Here is a 19313-nt window from a genome sequence, read left to right on the forward strand (position 1 = left end):
CCCTCCCTGCCCATCTACCCACAATCAGAAGTCTGTTCTGATTTCTAGCAGCATATTGGTTTGTGCTTTACATAAACAGAATCATATACTCTTACATCTGGCTTGTTTCTCTCAACATTGTGTCTGTGATACTCACCTGCACTGTTGTATGTGGTTGCAGATTGTTCATTGTGGTTTAGTCATTCATTGTGTGAATATGCCACAACCAGTCCATTCTACTGGTGCTGGGTATTTGGATAGTGTGTTAGTCTGCTCAGGCTACCATAGCAAGAGACCATAGATTGGGTGGCTTAAACAACAGAAATTAATTTTTGCTCAGTTTTGGAGGCGAGAAGTTCCAGATCAAGGGGCCAGCTGATGTGATACCTGGTGAGGGCTCTCTTTGTGGCTTGTAGGCAGGTGCTTCTCACTGTGTCCTACATGGCCTTTCTTCTGTGTGTGAACAGAGAGAGGGAGAGGGAGAAGGAGAGGAATAGTGGGGGAGAGTGTGCAAGCACTCTAGTGTTTCTTCTTCTTCTAATAAGCCCACCAATTCTACTGGGTTAGATCTATCCAACCTTATGACCTATTTATCACACCCATGTCAAAATACTAGGGACTTGACTTATGACTTATTTTATCTTAATTATCTCTATAAAGACCCCATCTCCAAATATAGTCACATTGGGAGTTGGCTTGTCAACACAGGAATTTTGTGGGAAGGACATGTTTCAGTCTATAATAAATAGCCTAGAGTTTTAGATTATTATAAATAATGTTATCATAAATATTCTAGGACATATCTTTTAATGACTACTTGTGTGCCTCTCTCTTGCATATATACCCAAGGGTGCCTTTGCTGGGTCAAATGGATTGCAGATGTCAACTTTAGTCCCCAAAGTTTTTTAAAGTAGTTATATCAGTCTGCACTCCTACCAGCAGAGTACTCCATATTGCTGTCAGTACTTGGTAAGGCAGCTAATTTTAGGTGCCAACTTGACTAAATTGAGGGATACCTAGCTGGTTGGTGAAGTATTATTTCTGGGTGTATCTGTGAGGGTGTTTCCAGAGGATACTGTCATGTGAGTCAGTGGTAGTCCACTGGTGAGTCACCTGTGTGGTCCACGTGCAGTAGTCCACTGACTCCCATGCAGTGGAAGAGCTTCAGGGAAGCTCTTCCTTTTGATATTCAGATCTCTGGACAGAAATCGCAGTAAGCTGGCACTTGCCAAAGGCCTTCTGATATTCTGTCGCAATTAGGTGATCAGAGTCCCCAGCATCAGTCCAGTTCTGGGACTGGCAGAGGCAGAGAGCCTATGGGAAACTTTGACCTGGAGGTGGATCTCAAAAAGGAGAACTGCAAGCCTCCTGGGCATAAGTGGGGATACCTAGAACCCCTAAATCCAGGAGTCTTCTGCCTCTATTCTGCATTCATATTGGCATGGAAATGTCCTTCTCCTCATGAGCTGATGTCTACTTTTTCTGCTCTAAAGACAGCTTTCATTGCTCAGTGGACCTTCCAGTGTCCGAAATGCTGTCATCTCCTCTCCCACTGTTTGTCCACAGGGGATAGTATCTTTAAAAATTTTATTTCATGATCCTTTTTGAAGAATTTCAGGAGAAAATGGGAATTTTCTGATTCCCCTTTTTTCTCAAGAAGTGGTAAACTGCTTTTCTTATCCTAACTTTTTAAAAAAATATTTTTCTGCATGTTTGACAGCTACATTGCATCTCATAGTATTGCATTTCATACTCAATACATTATTTAACCATTTGCTATTGCTGGCCATTCAAATAATTCCACATTTTTTTTTTACTATTGAGAACTTCAGTGATTTGAGCCTCTGATACAGAATCATTTCTAGAGGACAGTGTTTTAAGATACAGGTTTGACTATTATTTAGGGATGACATGGCCAACAGATCAGGAGATGACGGCAATTGAAAAGATTGTTACTCACAGATAGCAAGACAAAGGACATGCCATGTCATGGGGGAAAGGAGGCCACAGGGGAAGCACTGGATTCCGTCAGAAAGATGTGAGCAAGAGACTTTACTGTGGTTTCCATGGGAAGGAAAGGGTAAGGCAGGATTTGCAGGTATAGGGTTGGCTAGTTTGAATAATTTCAGGAGCTGTTCTATCTGGTGCCTGGCCCTGGGGGGTTGGTTAGGTCAGGCAGTTATTGGTCCAGAGTGTGAGATCCCCATAAAATAAAGGAGGGGGTTGGAGTGCAGGTTCTGACTTGGTGAGTTTACCTGTGAAAGGCACAGTAGCAAGCAAGCGGTTTATTATCTCTAGGTATCAGCTAACCCTGGGAGGGGAAGGTCCGCTAGGGTCGGCAAGACCCTGAGTGCTGAAGTGTCAGACAGAGAAAATGAAGAACGCAGTTAATACAAATGACCAGTGAAAAGAGGATGCCCTTTTAGGATAGATTTTGCCAAATTGCTCCCAAGAAAATTTGAACTACTTTATCTCTCACATCAGCGGTAAAAGTTCCTGTTTGCCCATATTCTGGCCACTCCTCGGCACTACCATGAAAAGAGTAGTGATAAAAATCCTTGGTAATTCAATGAGTGCAATGTGGGTATCTGGTATGAATTTGCAGGTCTTGGTGTGCACGCCATCGGTCTGTTAAAATGTCATTGTATGTGTGTAATGTGGAGACCCCTTGGAACCTGGTTGGTAGGATGGAGAGGGATTATGGACTATACCCACCCTGATGTGCTCCTGGCCTGTTCCAGAGAAGGACAAAGGAGGACAAACTGGACAATGATTTAGGGAGTCTCAGAAGGGCTACAACTCCCCCCTGATCACAGGTGCCACCCAGCCTGGAGGCATTCTAGAGATTTCTTCCCTCCCATGACCTTCTAAAGTGAGAACATAGGGCCAACTTCAGTAGATCCTGGGATTTGGGCAAGTTTTTGGGCAGTCCTGCTTTTGGAGACAATTATGTCATTTATTCTTGCTGAGTCTTGTATGAGCCCAAAAGGCCAAGCTTTCTCACACACAGAGGATGTAACTGTCCTTGGAAAGGAGAGCTTACTTCCATCCTCCCAATGAGTGTTCAGGAGGCTTTCTTTGAGAGTTTCTCCAAATGGTCTGCCTGCTCTACCAGATTCTGCTTTTGGAAACACCCTCTTCATCTAGTCATTCGCAGCATGAAAGCCTTCCATTGGCTCCCCATTGTCTGAGAATGAAGTCTGTTCTCCTTACCTTGACATTCAACCCGTCCGGTCCAAATGGCCTCCCCACGAAGCCCCTAAACCTGCCTCGCACCACCGCAAATTTCCTCTCTTCTCTGCCTCTCCAAGTCCTGCCCACCTCTTAATGCCCAGTACCATCACGAGACGTCACAGGCAGTTTGGGGTATTAATGTGTATGAACACTGATAATTCTCAGGGCCAGAAAACACAAAATGCTTCTTGACACTGAGACCACTCAATTCACCCAGATGTTTGTAATATAACTTATAGTTTGAATTTGCTGAGCCCTTTCCAGTTTATGATTCAATCTTAACTTTTCCAGGTCTAAATTTTTACATGAATTTTTGACTTATTCTTTTTTCTCTTTTCTTCTTCAAAAGTTGAAGAAAGGTAAGTAGCCCTAGCAAACATAGACTGGATTTACAATCAGGCTCTTGTTATTTGAATCAAAAAAATACAAGAGCTCAGTGTTTATCCAAGTGTAGTGCACTTATTCCTGGAGTTATGCAAGGTAATTTTCAATAGTGTACAAACTTTAAAGCATTTATGTATTGCTTATGTGTTCATTTTTCTGTGTATTAGGAAAAATTTGGAATTTCGTATCCATGGTTTAGTGGATAGTATTTGTAGCGGGGATTGCTGGCGGTCCATCAAAATCTGTCCCACCATCTTTGGTACACAACCTGACTACATTTCCCTTCCTTGTAATTAGAATGATCATGTGACTAAGTTCTCTTCAACGTGTGGGAGTGAGAAGTGCCACATCTAGGCCTGTTCCCTCCCTCCCCCTGCAATGGTCACTTTTCTGCTCCTCTTTCCAGCGGACTGGAATCAACACCCATGGCAAATTTTGAAACCATGAGTTAAGAATGGTAAAATCTCCATAGTCTAGATCCGAGGTGATCATACTATAACTCAAGAGCCAAGTCTGGTCTAGTGTCTATTTTTAAAAATACAGTTTTATTGAAATACACACATGCCCATTTGCTTATATATTGTCTGCAACTGCCTTCACTACAACAGCAGTTGCTACGTGACCTGGAAAATCTAAGCTATTTCTTCTCTGGCCCTTTATAGAAAAAGTTTGCCAACACCCTAGTTTAGATCCCTGAATGACCATATGGAGGACAATGACCTTGTTGACCTGAGCAACACTCTAATTCCTTACATAAGTAAAAGACGAGGTTGAAACTCTGAACCTAATTGCTACCACACCTCATTCTCATTAATACATTCATACTCAGTAGTCCCAAGGTGATTGCTTAGTACAGATGGGCTAAATGCCAGTTGTCTGTACCATTAAGGATGACCACTTATGCCCATGTGAAGTACAGGTCCCCTCTGTGACCCATCTCCAGGTCAAAATTTCTCGCAGATATTCTCACTCAATCAATCCTAGAACCAGACTGAACTTAAGGAGTCTGACCTTCTAATAACAATACAGAATCTAAGGCCTTGGAAGGTGTGAACGTAATGTATTTTCTGCCCAGTGATCTGGATTTCCAAAAGAAAAAATTCCCTGAAGCTCAAGGAAATGATTACAGTGACAAAAACTCTTGACAAAATCAATGTCCTGTCACCCAGCTGGTTGTCACTGTTTTTATATTACCAACTGACCATCAATGGTTCACTTTTCTTATCAAATGTTTAGTCTTCTATTATACACTTTTGTAAATCATATGTGTTATTATATCTCCTCATTTACTTTTTTTTAATCATTATTTTAACTTTAAAAAATACAGTCACACATTTTCCATGCTTACCTTTAATTTATGGCAATTTATACAGGTCTTTCACCTATGGAAATGGTATATAGGTTAGTGTTTCTGGAACCTCAGTTATTGTCATACTAATATCAGCATACAGTCTACCAGGCTGCACTGGACAAAGTCATAGAATTCTAGTTCAGAGAGTGTGGGGCAACAGTGAAGGGTACATAAGAGAGCATCTCATTCAGAACTACCTCTGCCTCATATCCTCTCCCTTTTCTTTTTTTTTTGAGTTGGAGTCTCACTTGGTCACCCAGACTGGAGTGCAGTGACCACTCCCGGCCACTGCAGCCTCGACCTGCTGGGCTCCAGTGATCCTTCCGCCTCAGCCTTCCGAATAGCCGGAATTACAGGCGCGTGCTACCACACCTGGCTGATTTTTTGATTTATTGTAGAGATGAGGTCTCGCTGCCCAGGCGGGTCTTGAACCCGCGGGCTCAGGCAATCCACTCACCTCAGCCTCCCAAAGGCACAGGATTACAGGCTGAGCCACTGAACCCGGCTTTCTCTCTTTTCATAGAGAACTCCCAGCTGTCACTCAGTGGATCACCAGACTTCTGGTCTCCCAGTGCTACCTTTTCTATCATAAAGTTTACACTTGATTCATCCCACAATTCACAGGCAAAATTGAGTGAAGGACATGGGCTTGTTCTTGCTCAAGTCCTGTTCTAATCTGTGCTCTCCATATTTCTATTGAGTAAATTGAGGTGGAGAAGATTTAGGGAGCTAATTTGGAGCCCCTCCCCCCCAGAAGTGCCTACTCTCCCAAATCCTACCCTACTGTGTAGGACTTAAGACCAGTTCCTAGGAGTTAATAGTTCCTAGATCATATAGTTCCAACATGGGTGGAACTAGGTGCTCTCTAAGAGAAAAGCAAAAGCCCCAGTCAACTGCCGCTTTCACAAGAGGCGTCTTGCTTACAGCTGAAGTGATGCAGGGAAATTACACGTTTAGGAAAAAGAGACCTGGTGTGAAGCTTGGTGAACTTCAGCCTCACCCATTACATCTGAAGAGTCATCATTAGCCAGGAATGGGCTTCAGAGACTACAGCCAGGTGCAGGCAAAAGTAGGAGTGGCTGTCTCCATTTGCAAAATTGCTTTGTGTCACAAGCAGGCATGTTGCTGAACAGGGGATCAAGAGAATAATTTATCCTTACTTGTTTTATTTTATTTTATTTTTTTGGAGTTGGAGTCTCACTCTGTCGCCCAGACTGGAGTGCAGTGGTCGCTCCCGGCCACCGCAGCCTCGACCTGCTGGGCTCCAGCGATCCTTCCGCCTCAGCCTTCTGAGTAGCCGGAAGTACAGGCACATGCTACCACACCCGGTTCATTTTGATTTATTGTAGAGATGAGGTCTTGCCAAGTTGCCCAGGCGGGTCTCAAACCCACAGGCTCAGGCAATCCACTCACCTCAGCCTCCCAAAGGCGCGGGATTACAGGATGAGCCACCGAGCCCGGCTATTACTTGTTATATTTTGCTAACATTATACACAGGTCTTCACAGGCTGAGACCCAGGGCTGTTTCCCGGGAGGCAAAGGCCAAGACAGTTACCAGGCATGTGTGAACATGAGCATAGTGTTGTGTTAAGTGACTGGAAACAGCCTCGTTGCCTACTCAGGAGGGTCACCCAGATTGCCCCTTGAGGACAGCGATAGTGATGCTGAATATAGGATGCTCTTTATGACCCATGTTTCTTTCCTGGATAAAAGTAAAGGGGGGAAGGTCAACCTTTGTAAAGTCAATCACCTCTGGGAACTGATTCTAAAGCTGCCACAGACCTCAACCCCACTACGAGGCTCCCCCTCACCATCCTGCCACATAGCTAGAGTGAGTGCTAAGGAGTATTGCTTTTTAAATTTGGGTCTCCAGAAGCTTCATTTCAGCTGTCATCTACGGCCTTGGGCAAGAACCCATAAGCATCTCTGGATCATCATGTGCTTTGTGACCTCTGGTTGCCAAATCCTTCCTGATGTCAATATTGGTCTGTCCAGGCTTGCCAAATGACATTGGGAAAATAGAACATGTCCTCTAAGCTGACTGCCTTCTCCTCGGGTCTTTTCTAATGCCTCGGGCCTTTTCTAATGCCTTTCCCATCCTCAGCCTGGGCCAATGAACTGACATTATAATTGTGTGCAAAGCCAAAGCATTTCACCTTATGATAAGGCTGGCAGTTAAACATCTCCCTGATGTTTTTTAAAAAAGAAATGGCTACTAGGCACAATGTGGTAGAAATCAAAAGCCTCAAGTCCTGGTTCTGACTTTGCCATTGAGTTGCTTGTGACCTTAAACAACCCCTCCCCTCTCTAGGCATGAAGAAAGGAATCAGGCTGGAACTATGTATTTGTCTGCCGGGTGCCAAAACAAAATACCAGACTAGGCAGCTTAAACAACAAATACTCAGTTTTTCTGGAGGCTCAAAGTCCAAGATTAAGGTGCTGGCAGGGCTAGGTTCCTCCAAGGCCTTACTCCTTGGCTTACAGATGGCTGTCATCTTGCTGCCTCTTCAAAATTGTTGTTCCTCTGTGCACATGTGCCTCTGTCGTCTCCCTGTGTGGACAGATTTCCTCTTCTTAGGAAAACACTAGTCAGATTGGATTAGGGCCCACCCTAATGGCCTCTTTTTAACATAATCATGTCTTTAAAGTCTCTATCTCTAAATGCATTCTGAAAGGCATATGAATTTCGGGGGCACACAGTTTACCCCCTAACAGACCATATGAATCATTTGGCTAAGGAGGGTCCATCGTAAAGCTAGTTACCACTGGGGGTGAGCAGCGCTAAGTCCTAGGAGGGACTAAGGAAAGAACATGCATTTCAAAGTCATCCCACCAGAGAAGAAGGCAGGGAGCATTTATCTCCTAAGGACCCCAGTGCTCCTGTGTCCATTCCTGAGTAGCTGCACGCAGCAGCCAGCTCCCCATCCTCTGGTGGCCTGGAGGCTGGAGGAGGGACCTGCAGGAAGGCATAGGCATTTCGAAGGGGTAGAGGCAGAAGAGACCCCAGAAGAGAGAGGCTACATGAGATCCTCCACAAGCCAATCAAGCACATACTTAGGGCAACAGTGATGTTGGTTTGTCAGAAACTCTGACACTAGCGCAAAGTGCTTAGGAGTATGGGCTGTAAAGCCAGCGAGTTCTGTCCAATCCTCAGCCCTTCATCTTACTTGAGGTGTGACCTTGGACTCATTCCTTAACCACACTGAACTTCAGGAGATGCTAGCATAAACCCCACAGGGTTATTTTGAGAACTGACAACCTGCACACAAAATGTTCAGCACCGTGTTTGCCACACAGTAGCTCTCAGTAAGTATTTGTCGAATGAGTGAAAGTGGAAAATACAAATAAGTGAAAACACTCGCAACATTACAGCCAGGAAATGGCTGTTATAATACCAATTAGATGCATAACCTTCCAGAATTTTTTTCTATGCATATAAAGATTTATATTCCTACTAAAATGGGGTCCTATTATATATAACTATATTTTTCAGTAGTGTTTCTTTATTTTATTTAAATATACCATTCACTTACTATAAAATTCACGTTTTAAAGTGAACTGTAGAAGCAAAATGACAATGGAGCCATGTTTACGGTTTTAAGGAGAAAGGATCATGGTTCTACACTGTTGCACGTGGCTCTCTCTGAAGGGGCAACTTACCCAGGCAGCCAGAAAGATTAGCTGGCTGAGATCCGACTAATTTTAGGGAACCACAACAAACAAGGTGAAGTGAGGAGGGGGAAACAGGAGGGGAACTGTCTGTATAGTTCAGTGGTTTTTCGTATATTCACAAAGTTGGACAAACGTCTCCACAATCTTACCCCAGAAACGTTTTGTCATCCCCCAAAGAAATTTCACCCACTGGAGGTATTCTTCATTTTCCCTCATCTCCTCCTTCCCCAGTGCTTGGCAACCACTAATCTACTTTCTGTCTCCATGGATTTGCCTATTCTGAAAATTTCATATTTAAAAAAAAATCATACAATATGTGGCCTTTTGTGCCAGGCTTCTTTCACTTAGCACATTGTTTCCAAGATTCATCCATGCTGTAGCATGTTCTTCTGACTGAATAGTATTCCACTATTTTATTTTAGTAGACTGATTTTATTTATACATTCATCAGTTCGTGGACATTTGGATTGTTTCTGCTTTTTGTCTAGTATGAATAATGCTGTTGTTCGTGTACAAGTTTTTGTGTGGACATGTTTTCAATTCTCCTGGGTTTATACCCAGGGGTGGAATTGTGCTAGGTCATATAGTAACTGATTGACTTTTTGAGGAACTGCAAAACTGCTTACCAAAGCAGTCATGACAATTTCATAACCTGTTTTCTCCCCCTTCACAATAGATCATGACTGCCTTTTCTTGTCAACATACAGGTAGTAACATCACTGCTTTGAGTGAATACATAGTATCTCCTTAGCCAGCTGCAACAGAGTGTATTTAATGAATTATCCATTGCTGGACATTTAATGATCCTATGCAAGAAACTTTGAGTATCCTCCTCATATCCCCAGCAATTTGCAAATGACACTTTCCCAGGTGTACCCAGAGCACTTTGTAGCCCTCTAATTTGATGTTTTCACATTGCATTGCAAGTCCCTCACCCCTGCCCCGATCCCTTGTGGACACCTGACTTGTCCACTAATGGTGAACTCCTTGGGAAGATGGGTAGTCTTGAATTTGTCTTTGTATCCATAACACCAGCCAAGTGCCAGGCATTTTGGTACATGTTCAAGAATAAATGGATATACAGATGAGTAATTAGAGCCAAGGACTATGGAGAGATGGGGTTTGTTTTTACATTCTGTCTCCAAATCCCTGCTTTGAAGAGTAGTGAGTTCCCTGATACTGGAGGTGTGTGACAGGAGGCTGGGTGAGTTGGCAAGAATATTATGAAGCTAATTTAAGCATCAGAAAGGAGACTGGGTGAAATTTAAGATCGCTCCCAAACTTGGGAGCCTAGAATGCTATGAAATACAAGCCCGGGGAAGCTAAGAGTTGCCACCTAAGTCACCTAGTTAAGCACTTGCAGGGCTGTGGGTTGCTCTAAGAATTTCAAGTTTGGTCTGAGGACCGGGGATGAAAACCTCCTCTTGCCAAGCATCTGCCTGCTTGTGCCTGCCTTTAAGGCTCACAACCCACTAAGCTTAGAGTCCTGCGAGGGAGAAACCCTTATGTAACAAGTTGTCGGTCGAGTTTGTCGTTGTCTGTAATCAGAGCGTTCAGTTCAGACTGTTTAGATAAAAGGAGGTAAACTCTGGTCGGGCGTGGCTTGGAGGTCCCGAGAGACGCTAGGGAGATCTCTGGAAGGGAAGAGCTTTTCTCTGTCTCACGAGTAGGCCATCGGGCTGCCGGGGCGGGACAGCTGGGGGGCGGGACAGCGCAGCCGGTGGAGCAGCACCGAGACCTCGCAGGCCCGGGAGCTGCTGTCCTTCCACGATGAGGCTCTACGCTCTGGTCCTGGCCATTGTCGCCGCGTCCGCGGCTTGGGGTGAGTCTTTCTGAAACACAAACATCGGGACACATTTGGAAATCCCAGTTGGGGGCCGAGGTGGGCGGAGATGCGTTTAAGCGCAAGGGCACAGTGGGCCCGGTTCCGCCAGGGCGCGCCTCCTCCGGACTTGAACTTGGACTTGGTGCAGCGGAGCTCAGCCAGCCCAGGCCGGCGCCGAGACGCGGGGGGAGGATAACCGCCCCCGACGCGGGAGGTCAGCGAGCTGACCTTACACCCCACACGTGGGGACTCTAGAGAGCTCAATTCATTTCCCCTTGATTGTTAGTCCAGACATGACCGAATTATGGAGAGTAGCTTAGCAGGATACCAAAAGCATCGACTCTGGAACCAGGATGCCTGAGTCTCAATCCTGGCCCAGTCACTTCCTAGCTGTGTGTCCTTAAGCTAGGCACTTAACTTCTCTGTGCTTGGGTTACCCTATCTCTAAAATAAGCACGACGGTAGTACTTACCTCCCTGGGCTGTTGTGAGGATGAAATGGGCTGTCATTTCTAGAGCACTGAGGATAGTGTCTGCTACAGAGGAAGGGCAAAAAATGGATGGATACATACAGGGGCTGTTTTAACGTGGGGTATATTCATAGAAAATGTGAGGTTGGTCCGGCCAACATACCAGGAGGCATTTGCCTGGAAAAGATAGTTTGTTTTCACAGTTCCCAGGAGGAGGGGATGCACACCTGGGGTGGGGGTCGGCACAAGGGAAAGCACCAGAGCCCAGGAGTCAGGGGGAGAGGGGACCTGTGAGCAAGGGCAGTTATTGTGGTTTTTGCGGGAGGAAGAGACTAGGCGAGGCAGGCATATTAGGATTGGCTAGTCTGAATAATTTCAGGGGGCTTTGGGGTCACAGGGACTGTCCCTAGTAGTCTGGTGGTACCTGGCTGTAGGGGGATTAGGGAATAGTGTGGCCTAGGGTATGAGAACCCAACACAGGAGGTGGTTGGGGTGGGCGCTGGATGGGCAGGACCCTGGGAGGGACAGTTTCTCCAGCGTCAGCTGGGCTTAGGTGTCAAAACATCAGAACACAGAAAACAAAATACATGGCCGTTATGGGGTGCGGGGAGGGACCTCGAAGTATATATGTGCCATTTTATAGATGGAGAAACTGAGGATCAGAGAGAGGGAAATATCCTTGCAAGGTTCACTGGAAAATCATGTCCTGGTCTGTCTCTGGCTTGTGAATCCAGGGCCAGTGTTCTGGCCAGCCATGCCCTGACAGCCCAGGCCCTTTCTGGATTCTGTCTTCCTTTTGGCAGTGTGAAACTGTGAGAGGTCTGGAGCTCTGTGTAAGCTCAGAGTAAGAAAGAAAACACATTTGGAGTGGAACATCCCCCCACCTCCTGGCAATGCCATCTATTTCCATCTTTAGGAAGTCCATACAGGCAGCTTCCATTTCCTCAGTTTCCAAATCTGTAAAATGAGCATGTTAACTCCTACCTTGCAAGGCTTTTTTGAGGATTAATTTAAATGAACAGGAACGTGTGTTTGGCATGTAGTAGGTGACCACTGTGTACATGTGTACACAGTGTATACATTACATATAGCATAAGTGGTGACTGCTCTTGTTCCCATTATTGTTTGCTCCTGCCGCCATCCACCCTTGACAATCTGGCTTCTGTCCACTTCACCTCTGTTGAGAGTTATCACTGAGCTGATAAAGGCTGGGCACAGTGGACTCTTCTCGACCTCTCTCCTCCTCCGCCTCTCTGAAGCACTCAGCAGTCCTAGCCAGCCCCTCTTCCTCATCCCCCCTAGGGCATCCATGATGCCCTGATGTCCTCTCCCCTACCCTCCCCCCTGAAGGATATTCTCAGTCTCAGCTGTCTCTGTCCCTGTGATTCCTCTTAGCTCTTTCTCTTCTCTCTCACCCTGGCCTCTTTGACGAAGTCACTCACATCCATGGTGTGCACCGCCCCCCCGTCAGATGGATGATCCTACCCTGGCTCCTCACCTAACCTTCCAGTCTTGAAGTGCTCACACCCTGTGGCATCTTCTTGCCAAGATATCTCACTGACATGTCCCCTGGACCTGTTGAAACTGGGACTTAGCCTCACAAGTCAGTTCTTTGATCTTCTTTCCCTTCCACATCCCTTCCCCTCCTCTGGTCAGGGACAACATCCTTCAAATGTTATAGAAGGATGTTGTAGACCGCCATATTTCTTCATTAAAAATTTATTCTAGTTATAAAAAGGAATCTATGTTTGATGTAGAAAACTCAGAAATCACAGAGAAAAAAGTAACCTGTGATGCCACCACCCTTTGCTATTTTGATTTTGGTGTTATTTGTAATAATTAGCAGCAACAATAAAGTAAAATAATCTAAAATGTTCACAGTATGGGATTGGCTATTAATAACATAAATCATGGATACTGTTTTGTAATGAGCTTTGCATAAAGAATTTTCACTGTCATTGAATATGCTCCTGTAAGACCAAATCTGGATTATTATTTTCTGTTCTGGCTACACACTTTGAAGGAGGAATGCCTCCCTCAATCAATAGATGTTTTGTCTGTGTCCAAAGCAGAGGAACTGGGAGGGCAAAAGGCTAGAAATAATTTTCTTGGAGGGATGCTTAGACAAACTGAGGTCATGGAGGCCAGGCAGGACACGAGGGCATGACAAAGTGTCTGGAAGGCCATCTGCCACAGATCAGGTTAGGTTAGTATGGTCCCATTGCAGGTAGGACCAGGACTGATGTGGAAGCTGTGGGAAAATGTGTTTCAGCTCAATGAGAAAGAATTGTCTTTCTGCAAGAATGGAACAGGCACGTCCAGGCACAGTGGCTCAAGCCTGTAACCCCAGCATTTTGGGAGGTGGAGGCAAGAGGATTGCCTGAGCCCAGGGGTTCTAGGCCAGCCTGGGCAACTTGGCAAGACCTTGTCTCTACAATAAAATAAAAATATTAGCCGGATGTGGTGGCACATGCCAGTGGTTCCAGCTATGTGGAAGACTGAGGCAGAAGGATCACCTAAGCACAGCCGTGAATGTGCCACTGCACTCCAGCCAGAGCGACAAAGTAAGAATCTGACTCAAAAAAAAAAAAGAAAAAAAAAAGAATGGGAAAGGTTCTTGCCTGTCCTCTGGATGACCTTTCTCAGGCCCACCAGAAGAATCTTCTTCAGGCTTGTCACATCCTTTACTCCAGAACTTTTCCTACTGCTTATTAGTCTACTAAATAAAACCCAAGCCCTTAGCCTGGCATTCTGGGCCCTCCCTGACATGCACTCTCTCACTCTGGAATTATTTCCCACCCCCCTAGACTCCATCTACTGCACAGGGGCCAAATGCCCTCCTAAGGCGGTCTCTGCACTTTGCTGTCCCCCGAGCCGGGGCACAGTCTCTTCTCTGATCAATCGTCCTCTCACTTCCACCTCTTCCATGATACCACCAATCAGAAAGCCCTGCCCCCTCCTAACTCCTGTAATGCCTTACTGGTACTTCTCCCAGGACACGACTACTTCCTTCCCAGTGTCAGGGTCAAGTGTATATGTGGCTCATTCTCCATACAGGCTCCATGCTCCTGAGAACAGGGCCACCTCCTGTTCATCATCTCATCCAGCATGTGGTTCAGTGCCAGCTCTTAATGGATAAATATTTCTAGAGGTTTCTAAGAGGGAAACGCCATGTCTTATTCCTTCCCAGCAGCTCTCTTTCTTGTGTTTATTTTTGAGTGGATGCTTTTCCACCTCTTACTTCCATTTGGTCCTTAAAACAGCTCCATGAAGTGGGAAGGACGGTTATCCTCTCCCTATTTTACATAAGAAGAAACCGAGGCCTAGAGGGTTTAGGTGACTTATTCAAGGTCACATGCCTAGAAAGTGGCAAAACTCACCTATCCCCTCTGTTGCATTCTCCTTTTCTCTCAATGTCTAGCAGGGCACCCGTTCTCGCCACCTGTGGTGGACACCATGCATGGCAAAGTCCTAGGGAAGTATGTCAGCTTAGAAGGATTTGCACAGCCTGTGGCTATCTTCCTGGGAATCCCTTTTGCCAAGCCCCCTCTTGGATCCCTGAGGTTCACGCCACCGCAGCCTGCAGAGCCATGGAGCTTCGTGAAGAATACCACCTCTTACCCTCCCATGTGAGTTGGGGAGCTGGCTTTGGGGTTGGTTGGGCTTCAGTGGGTATGTTTGTCTCAAAGTGAGTCAAGGCCTGATTGGCTTGTGCTTTGCTGTGGAATCCTTAAAAACACTGTAGAACCTTAAGAACTTTCTGGAACTCTCACAGCATTCTATTGTCCCTTATTTAACACATATTTATTGAGCACCTACTGTGTGCACGGCATGTGCTAGGTTCTTGGGATCCATGAATGAGCAAAGCAAAGATCCCTGCCTTCATGGGGCTTCATTCTAGCAGGGGAGACAGATAATAAATGACATGCAAATTAATAACTGAGCAGTGTAATATTTTAGAATGTGATAAGTGCATTGGAGAATAAGAAGTAGTTGAGCAGGTGAAGGGAATCAGAAATAATGATCCTATTAATTCTGTGTTGAACCTTGACCTGTTTGGGGAGTCCAGGGGTGTTGACTTGACAAGTTCTCAGCTCCCAGGTGTGTCTAGCTACCTATTCACGGTGTGCACAGTCACCCTGGCCAAGCTAGTCAAAAAAGTCCAAAGGTCCCAGTTGGCCTCACAGCTGTCCCCCAGGGTACCTCAGACACTACATGTATCAGTTCAGTCCTCATTCGTCTCCCAGCAAGTTATTTCTGAGGACTTCCATGATCCTACCTCTGGCTGCCTCCTTTTCTTTTAAAAACAATATTCACTATGTATACTTTCTGATTGCAAATGTAATGCATGTTTATTACAGAAAATGTATGAAGTACAGAGAAGGAAAAGTGAGAAAATTAAAAACGCACAGTTCCATCACCCAAAGGAACTGCTGTTCATATTTTAGATGATGTCTTCCCAGTCTTTTGTCTGTTGAGCACTTTCGAATCCCTTGAAAACTGAATCCTATGTACAGATAGGATGCCTGCTTTGCTCATTTGTGAGTATACCATGAATATCATTCTATGCTATAAAATAGCACAGACTGATGTTGAATAGCTGCATGACCGTGGGTATTCAACTGTAATTAATTTACTCAGTCTCTTACTTGGGGTTATTAAGTTTTTTTTGATGTTTTTAATAATATAAATAGCACTATGATGTACATCTTGTAACTACATCATTATGCACTCTCATGAGTATTTTAGAACAAGTTCCAAGAAATGACATTTTCAGTCAAAGAGCATGTACCTTTTGTTAAATTTCCCTCCAGGAATGTTCCAACTACACTCCTTCCACTGATACATGAAAACCTCTACTCGGCGGACTCCTGCCAATACTTAGGGTTATTAAAATAATGTTTTTTGGCTATTGGATAGGCACACTGATAATAATAAATCTTATTTTGCTGTTCATTTTGCATTTATCTGAGCACTAGTGAAGTTGAACTCTTTTCCCTTTTTTGACATCTGAATTTATTTCTTTAATGACGATTATGTCCCTTGCTCTTGGTGAGCTGGGGAAATTCTCCAGGGTGGAAACCAGTAAGTCATCTTTGCTGTCTCTGATTCCGCTACTTGACAGTTGTGTCATCCTGGCACCTGAGCACCACAGCTTTCATATTTGCATAATGGGGACAGTGATGCCTGCCTTCTGGGTATATTAAGATATTGGATTATTGCTTCTAAGCTACTTAGAAATATAAGCACTACATAGCATAGATCCTCCTGACTGTGTGACCTTGGGCAGGTTCTCTAGACAGCCTGTGCCTCAGTTTTTTAATCTGTAAAGTGGGGACAACAGTTGAGCCTATGTCATGGAGCTGATCTGAGGCTTAAGTGAGTTAGTACATAAAACAGTACCTGGCACACTGGGAGGACTCAATAACTATTACCAATTTTAATCTATGTTGAATCTTTGAGATCATTCATCAGGGCAACCAACAGTGCTTGCCTGGGCTGGGTTGCTGGTAGAATCTTGGCATGTGAAGGCTACAAAATCCCTATAGAAATCACTCCCCTCACTTGACCTGGCAGATTGGGGCCCAGAGCAGGAAAGGAATTCATACAGAGTCACCCAGCTAATGAATGGCTGAGACATCCACAGTTCTGATGCTCTTTGTCCTGCAGAGATTTTACCCCTGACCTGTTGCAGGAAATGTCACCTCCTCTCCTTGACCCAGGGCATGCTAAAGGTTCTGAGAAGGGAAGAGGTGCCAAGGCCTTTTTGTTCTGCTTGGTCTTGGGAGACCTCAGTGAGTCCCGGAGCCTCCACCTAGGCCCCCTAGAGAGCTTCTCCCTGTTCCAGTGTCCTGAGTCCGGCAATAGCAAGTCCATTTCCAGGCTTACATCTCCCACTCCAAGGCCCGGCCTGGCCCCAGGAGACACCTGCCTTAGATGTGGCTGAAGCTCAGGGCTTCTTCTTTACCCCTCCCCAGGTGCTCGCAAGACGCAGTAGGGGGACAGGTGATTTCTGAGATCATCACCAATCAAAAGGAGAACATTCCCATCAAGTTTTCTGAAGACTGTCTTTACCTAAATATCTACTCTCCTGTTGACTTGACAAAGAAGAGCAGGCTGCCGGTGAGCAGTGGGAACTCCTAGCCAAGACTTGCTGGTCTGGCACCCTCAGATCTCCTGGTGCAGACTGGAAGCGAGAAAAGGCAGATTGGGGCAGGGGCAGCACAGGCCAGGATTGCTTCAGGGACAGGAGGGTTTCCTTTGCCCATAGGGAACACAAATTTCCCAGACCTCAGTTTCCCCAGGTGACACAGGGCATCTGGGGGAGCTTGCTATACATCTGTAATGCACATCTTACTTATTCAAAGTTCTCTCATGCTAATAGAAGGACTAGAATAGATTATTCCCTGCTACTAGATTAAGAATCTGATATTCAGGACACATACAGTAATTTCCAATAATGTTAGAGCTGGAAGGAATCTTAGAAGAAAGCCAACAACCCAAATCTTCCTTTACAGGCAGAGAAACTGACGGTCAGACGGGGGAAGGGCAGTTCCCACAGTGGTGTAGGATTGGCTCAGGTCTCCTGATCTTCAAACTAGTGCTCTTTGACATGTACTAGGAAACTGAGCACGTGTGTGGCCTTTCCCCGGCACACCAAGATACGTCTGTGACAACTTTCACTGTCCCATGACAGAGGTATCGGAAGCGGAGCCCGGAACAATCCCAGAAGCATTTTCTTTTGCCTTTGGACAACTATCTGGGATTTTGTTGCAGCCTTCCCTTTGGCACAGGCTGATGACCCAGTGAGTCAGCATTTCCCAAATAAACGAAGGGCCAGGGCTAGGGCCAGGGACAGGGCAGGCTGCCAATTGCAGGCTGGAGGCGGGGCAGGGGCGGGGGATTACTGGAAAAAGATCCCTGGGGTGGAAGGAGGAGGAGTGTTAGCACCCAGCCAATCTCCCAGGAACACCCTGGCATGGTACCCATGAGTGGGGGAACAGCTATGTGAACTTGGGACTCAAAGCTAGCCCTACATGCGCTTTATAGGACATAAGAAAGGGGGGACAAATGCTTGCTCTTTCATGTGTCCATTCTTCTGTTATGCACTCAGTGCCCCATACACATAGTTGGACTTGGTGGTCAGGGAGAGGAGGAACATAAAACCAATACCATGCAACCCTGCCCTCAAGGGTCTTGCCATCTGTACAGACGTATACTAACTTCAGCATACAATTAATGACCAGCCCAGGGGCTCAGCCTTCACTCAAAGATGACTGTAAACTCAATTCCTTCTCGGGAGGTAGGCAGCCATCAGAGAAACAGGCTCTGGGAACCTGTAGGCAGCAGCACCTGTTATGGACACAGGTTGAAGTTCTGATTCTCCCTTTGACTAGCTGAGAGACTTGGACAGTTTTTCCACTTCTCCAAGCCTCTGCTTCCTCAAAAAGGGAGTAATCACAAGTAGGTGTTCCATGATATCTACCAAGCGTTAACCCAGTTCCTGGCAAGTTCCACAAAGCAAGCACTTGTGAGGTGTTAGAGTTGAAGGGAGGATATTACCCCTAGGCTAACATTGTAGCTGCTGACTGCAGTGTGCTGAGCAGCTCAACATGTGGACCCCTGAGCCGACTGTCTGGGTTCAAGTCTTGCTTCTGACACTTATTGGCTACGTGACCTCAGGCAGGTTAAGTGTCTCAGTTTCCCCATCTTTCAAATAGGATAACATTAGTACCTACTTCATGGATGGTTGATTTTAAAGTGCTTAGAACAGTACTTAGTATGTAGTTTATGAGATCTTTTATTTTTTATTAACAATATTATAATGTTATTATTTTTGCCACTCTCACTTCTTTCCTGCTGTATGAGCTCTTTAAATGCAAGAGCCAAAAAATAAAAATTAAAAAATAAAAAATACAAAAAAATACAAGAGCCATGGATTATGAATTGTATCCACTCTCGACTTCAGTAATTATCACAGTCCCTGGCACATAGTAGGTTCTAAGATGTTAGTCAAATGATTGAAGACTTCCTGGAAGAGGTGAATTTTAGCTGGGCTCTGGAGGATGACTAGGATTTGGGGATGCAGAGGAGGCAGAAAGAAGGCATATGAGGAAGAGATACCATCGTGGGCATATGTGCCTCATGAGGTACTCATTCATGCACAGAAAAGTTTATTCACCAGGAAAAAGTTTACTGAAATGAAGTAGAAGCCCTGAGGGGTGGCCCATGGGTGTGCTGAGCTGGAGGAATGGTCTGAGCATGAGGGTGACAAGAGAACTGGGAAGAACACGACATCCTTAGGCTTTGCTATTCACTTGATGTTCTCGGTGTGAAGAGCTTTGGAAGGAGGTGGCACTGGGTCTGGAGAGGAAGGCAGGGGCAGCCAGGGTGCATTG

General features: G+C 45.4%; 1 protein-coding gene across 2 annotated transcripts in view; it reads left to right on the plus strand.

Annotated features, from left to right (window-relative positions):
- Positions 1-10322: 10322 nt before the first annotated feature.
- The window catches only part of CES1 (carboxylesterase 1), a 34154-nt gene continuing 25163 nt past the window's right edge, over positions 10323-19313 (plus strand). The window contains exons 1-3 of one of the 2 annotated variants that reach the window (XM_008052624.2): positions 10323-10442; positions 14336-14543; positions 16893-17037. In XM_008052624.2, the coding sequence (XP_008050815.1) occupies positions 10391-10442; positions 14336-14543; positions 16893-17037 (405 nt within the window). In that variant the 5' untranslated portion in view covers positions 10323-10390. The remainder of the gene's footprint in view (positions 10443-14335; positions 14544-16892; positions 17038-19313) is intronic. The other variant, XM_008052625.2, reaches the window with a different exon arrangement.

The sequence above is a fragment of the Carlito syrichta genome, unplaced genomic scaffold (assembly GCF_000164805.1).
Source record: "Carlito syrichta isolate Samal-C Ts95f unplaced genomic scaffold, Tarsius_syrichta-2.0.1 Scaffold284630, whole genome shotgun sequence".
NCBI lineage: Eukaryota > Metazoa > Chordata > Mammalia > Primates > Tarsiidae > Carlito > Carlito syrichta.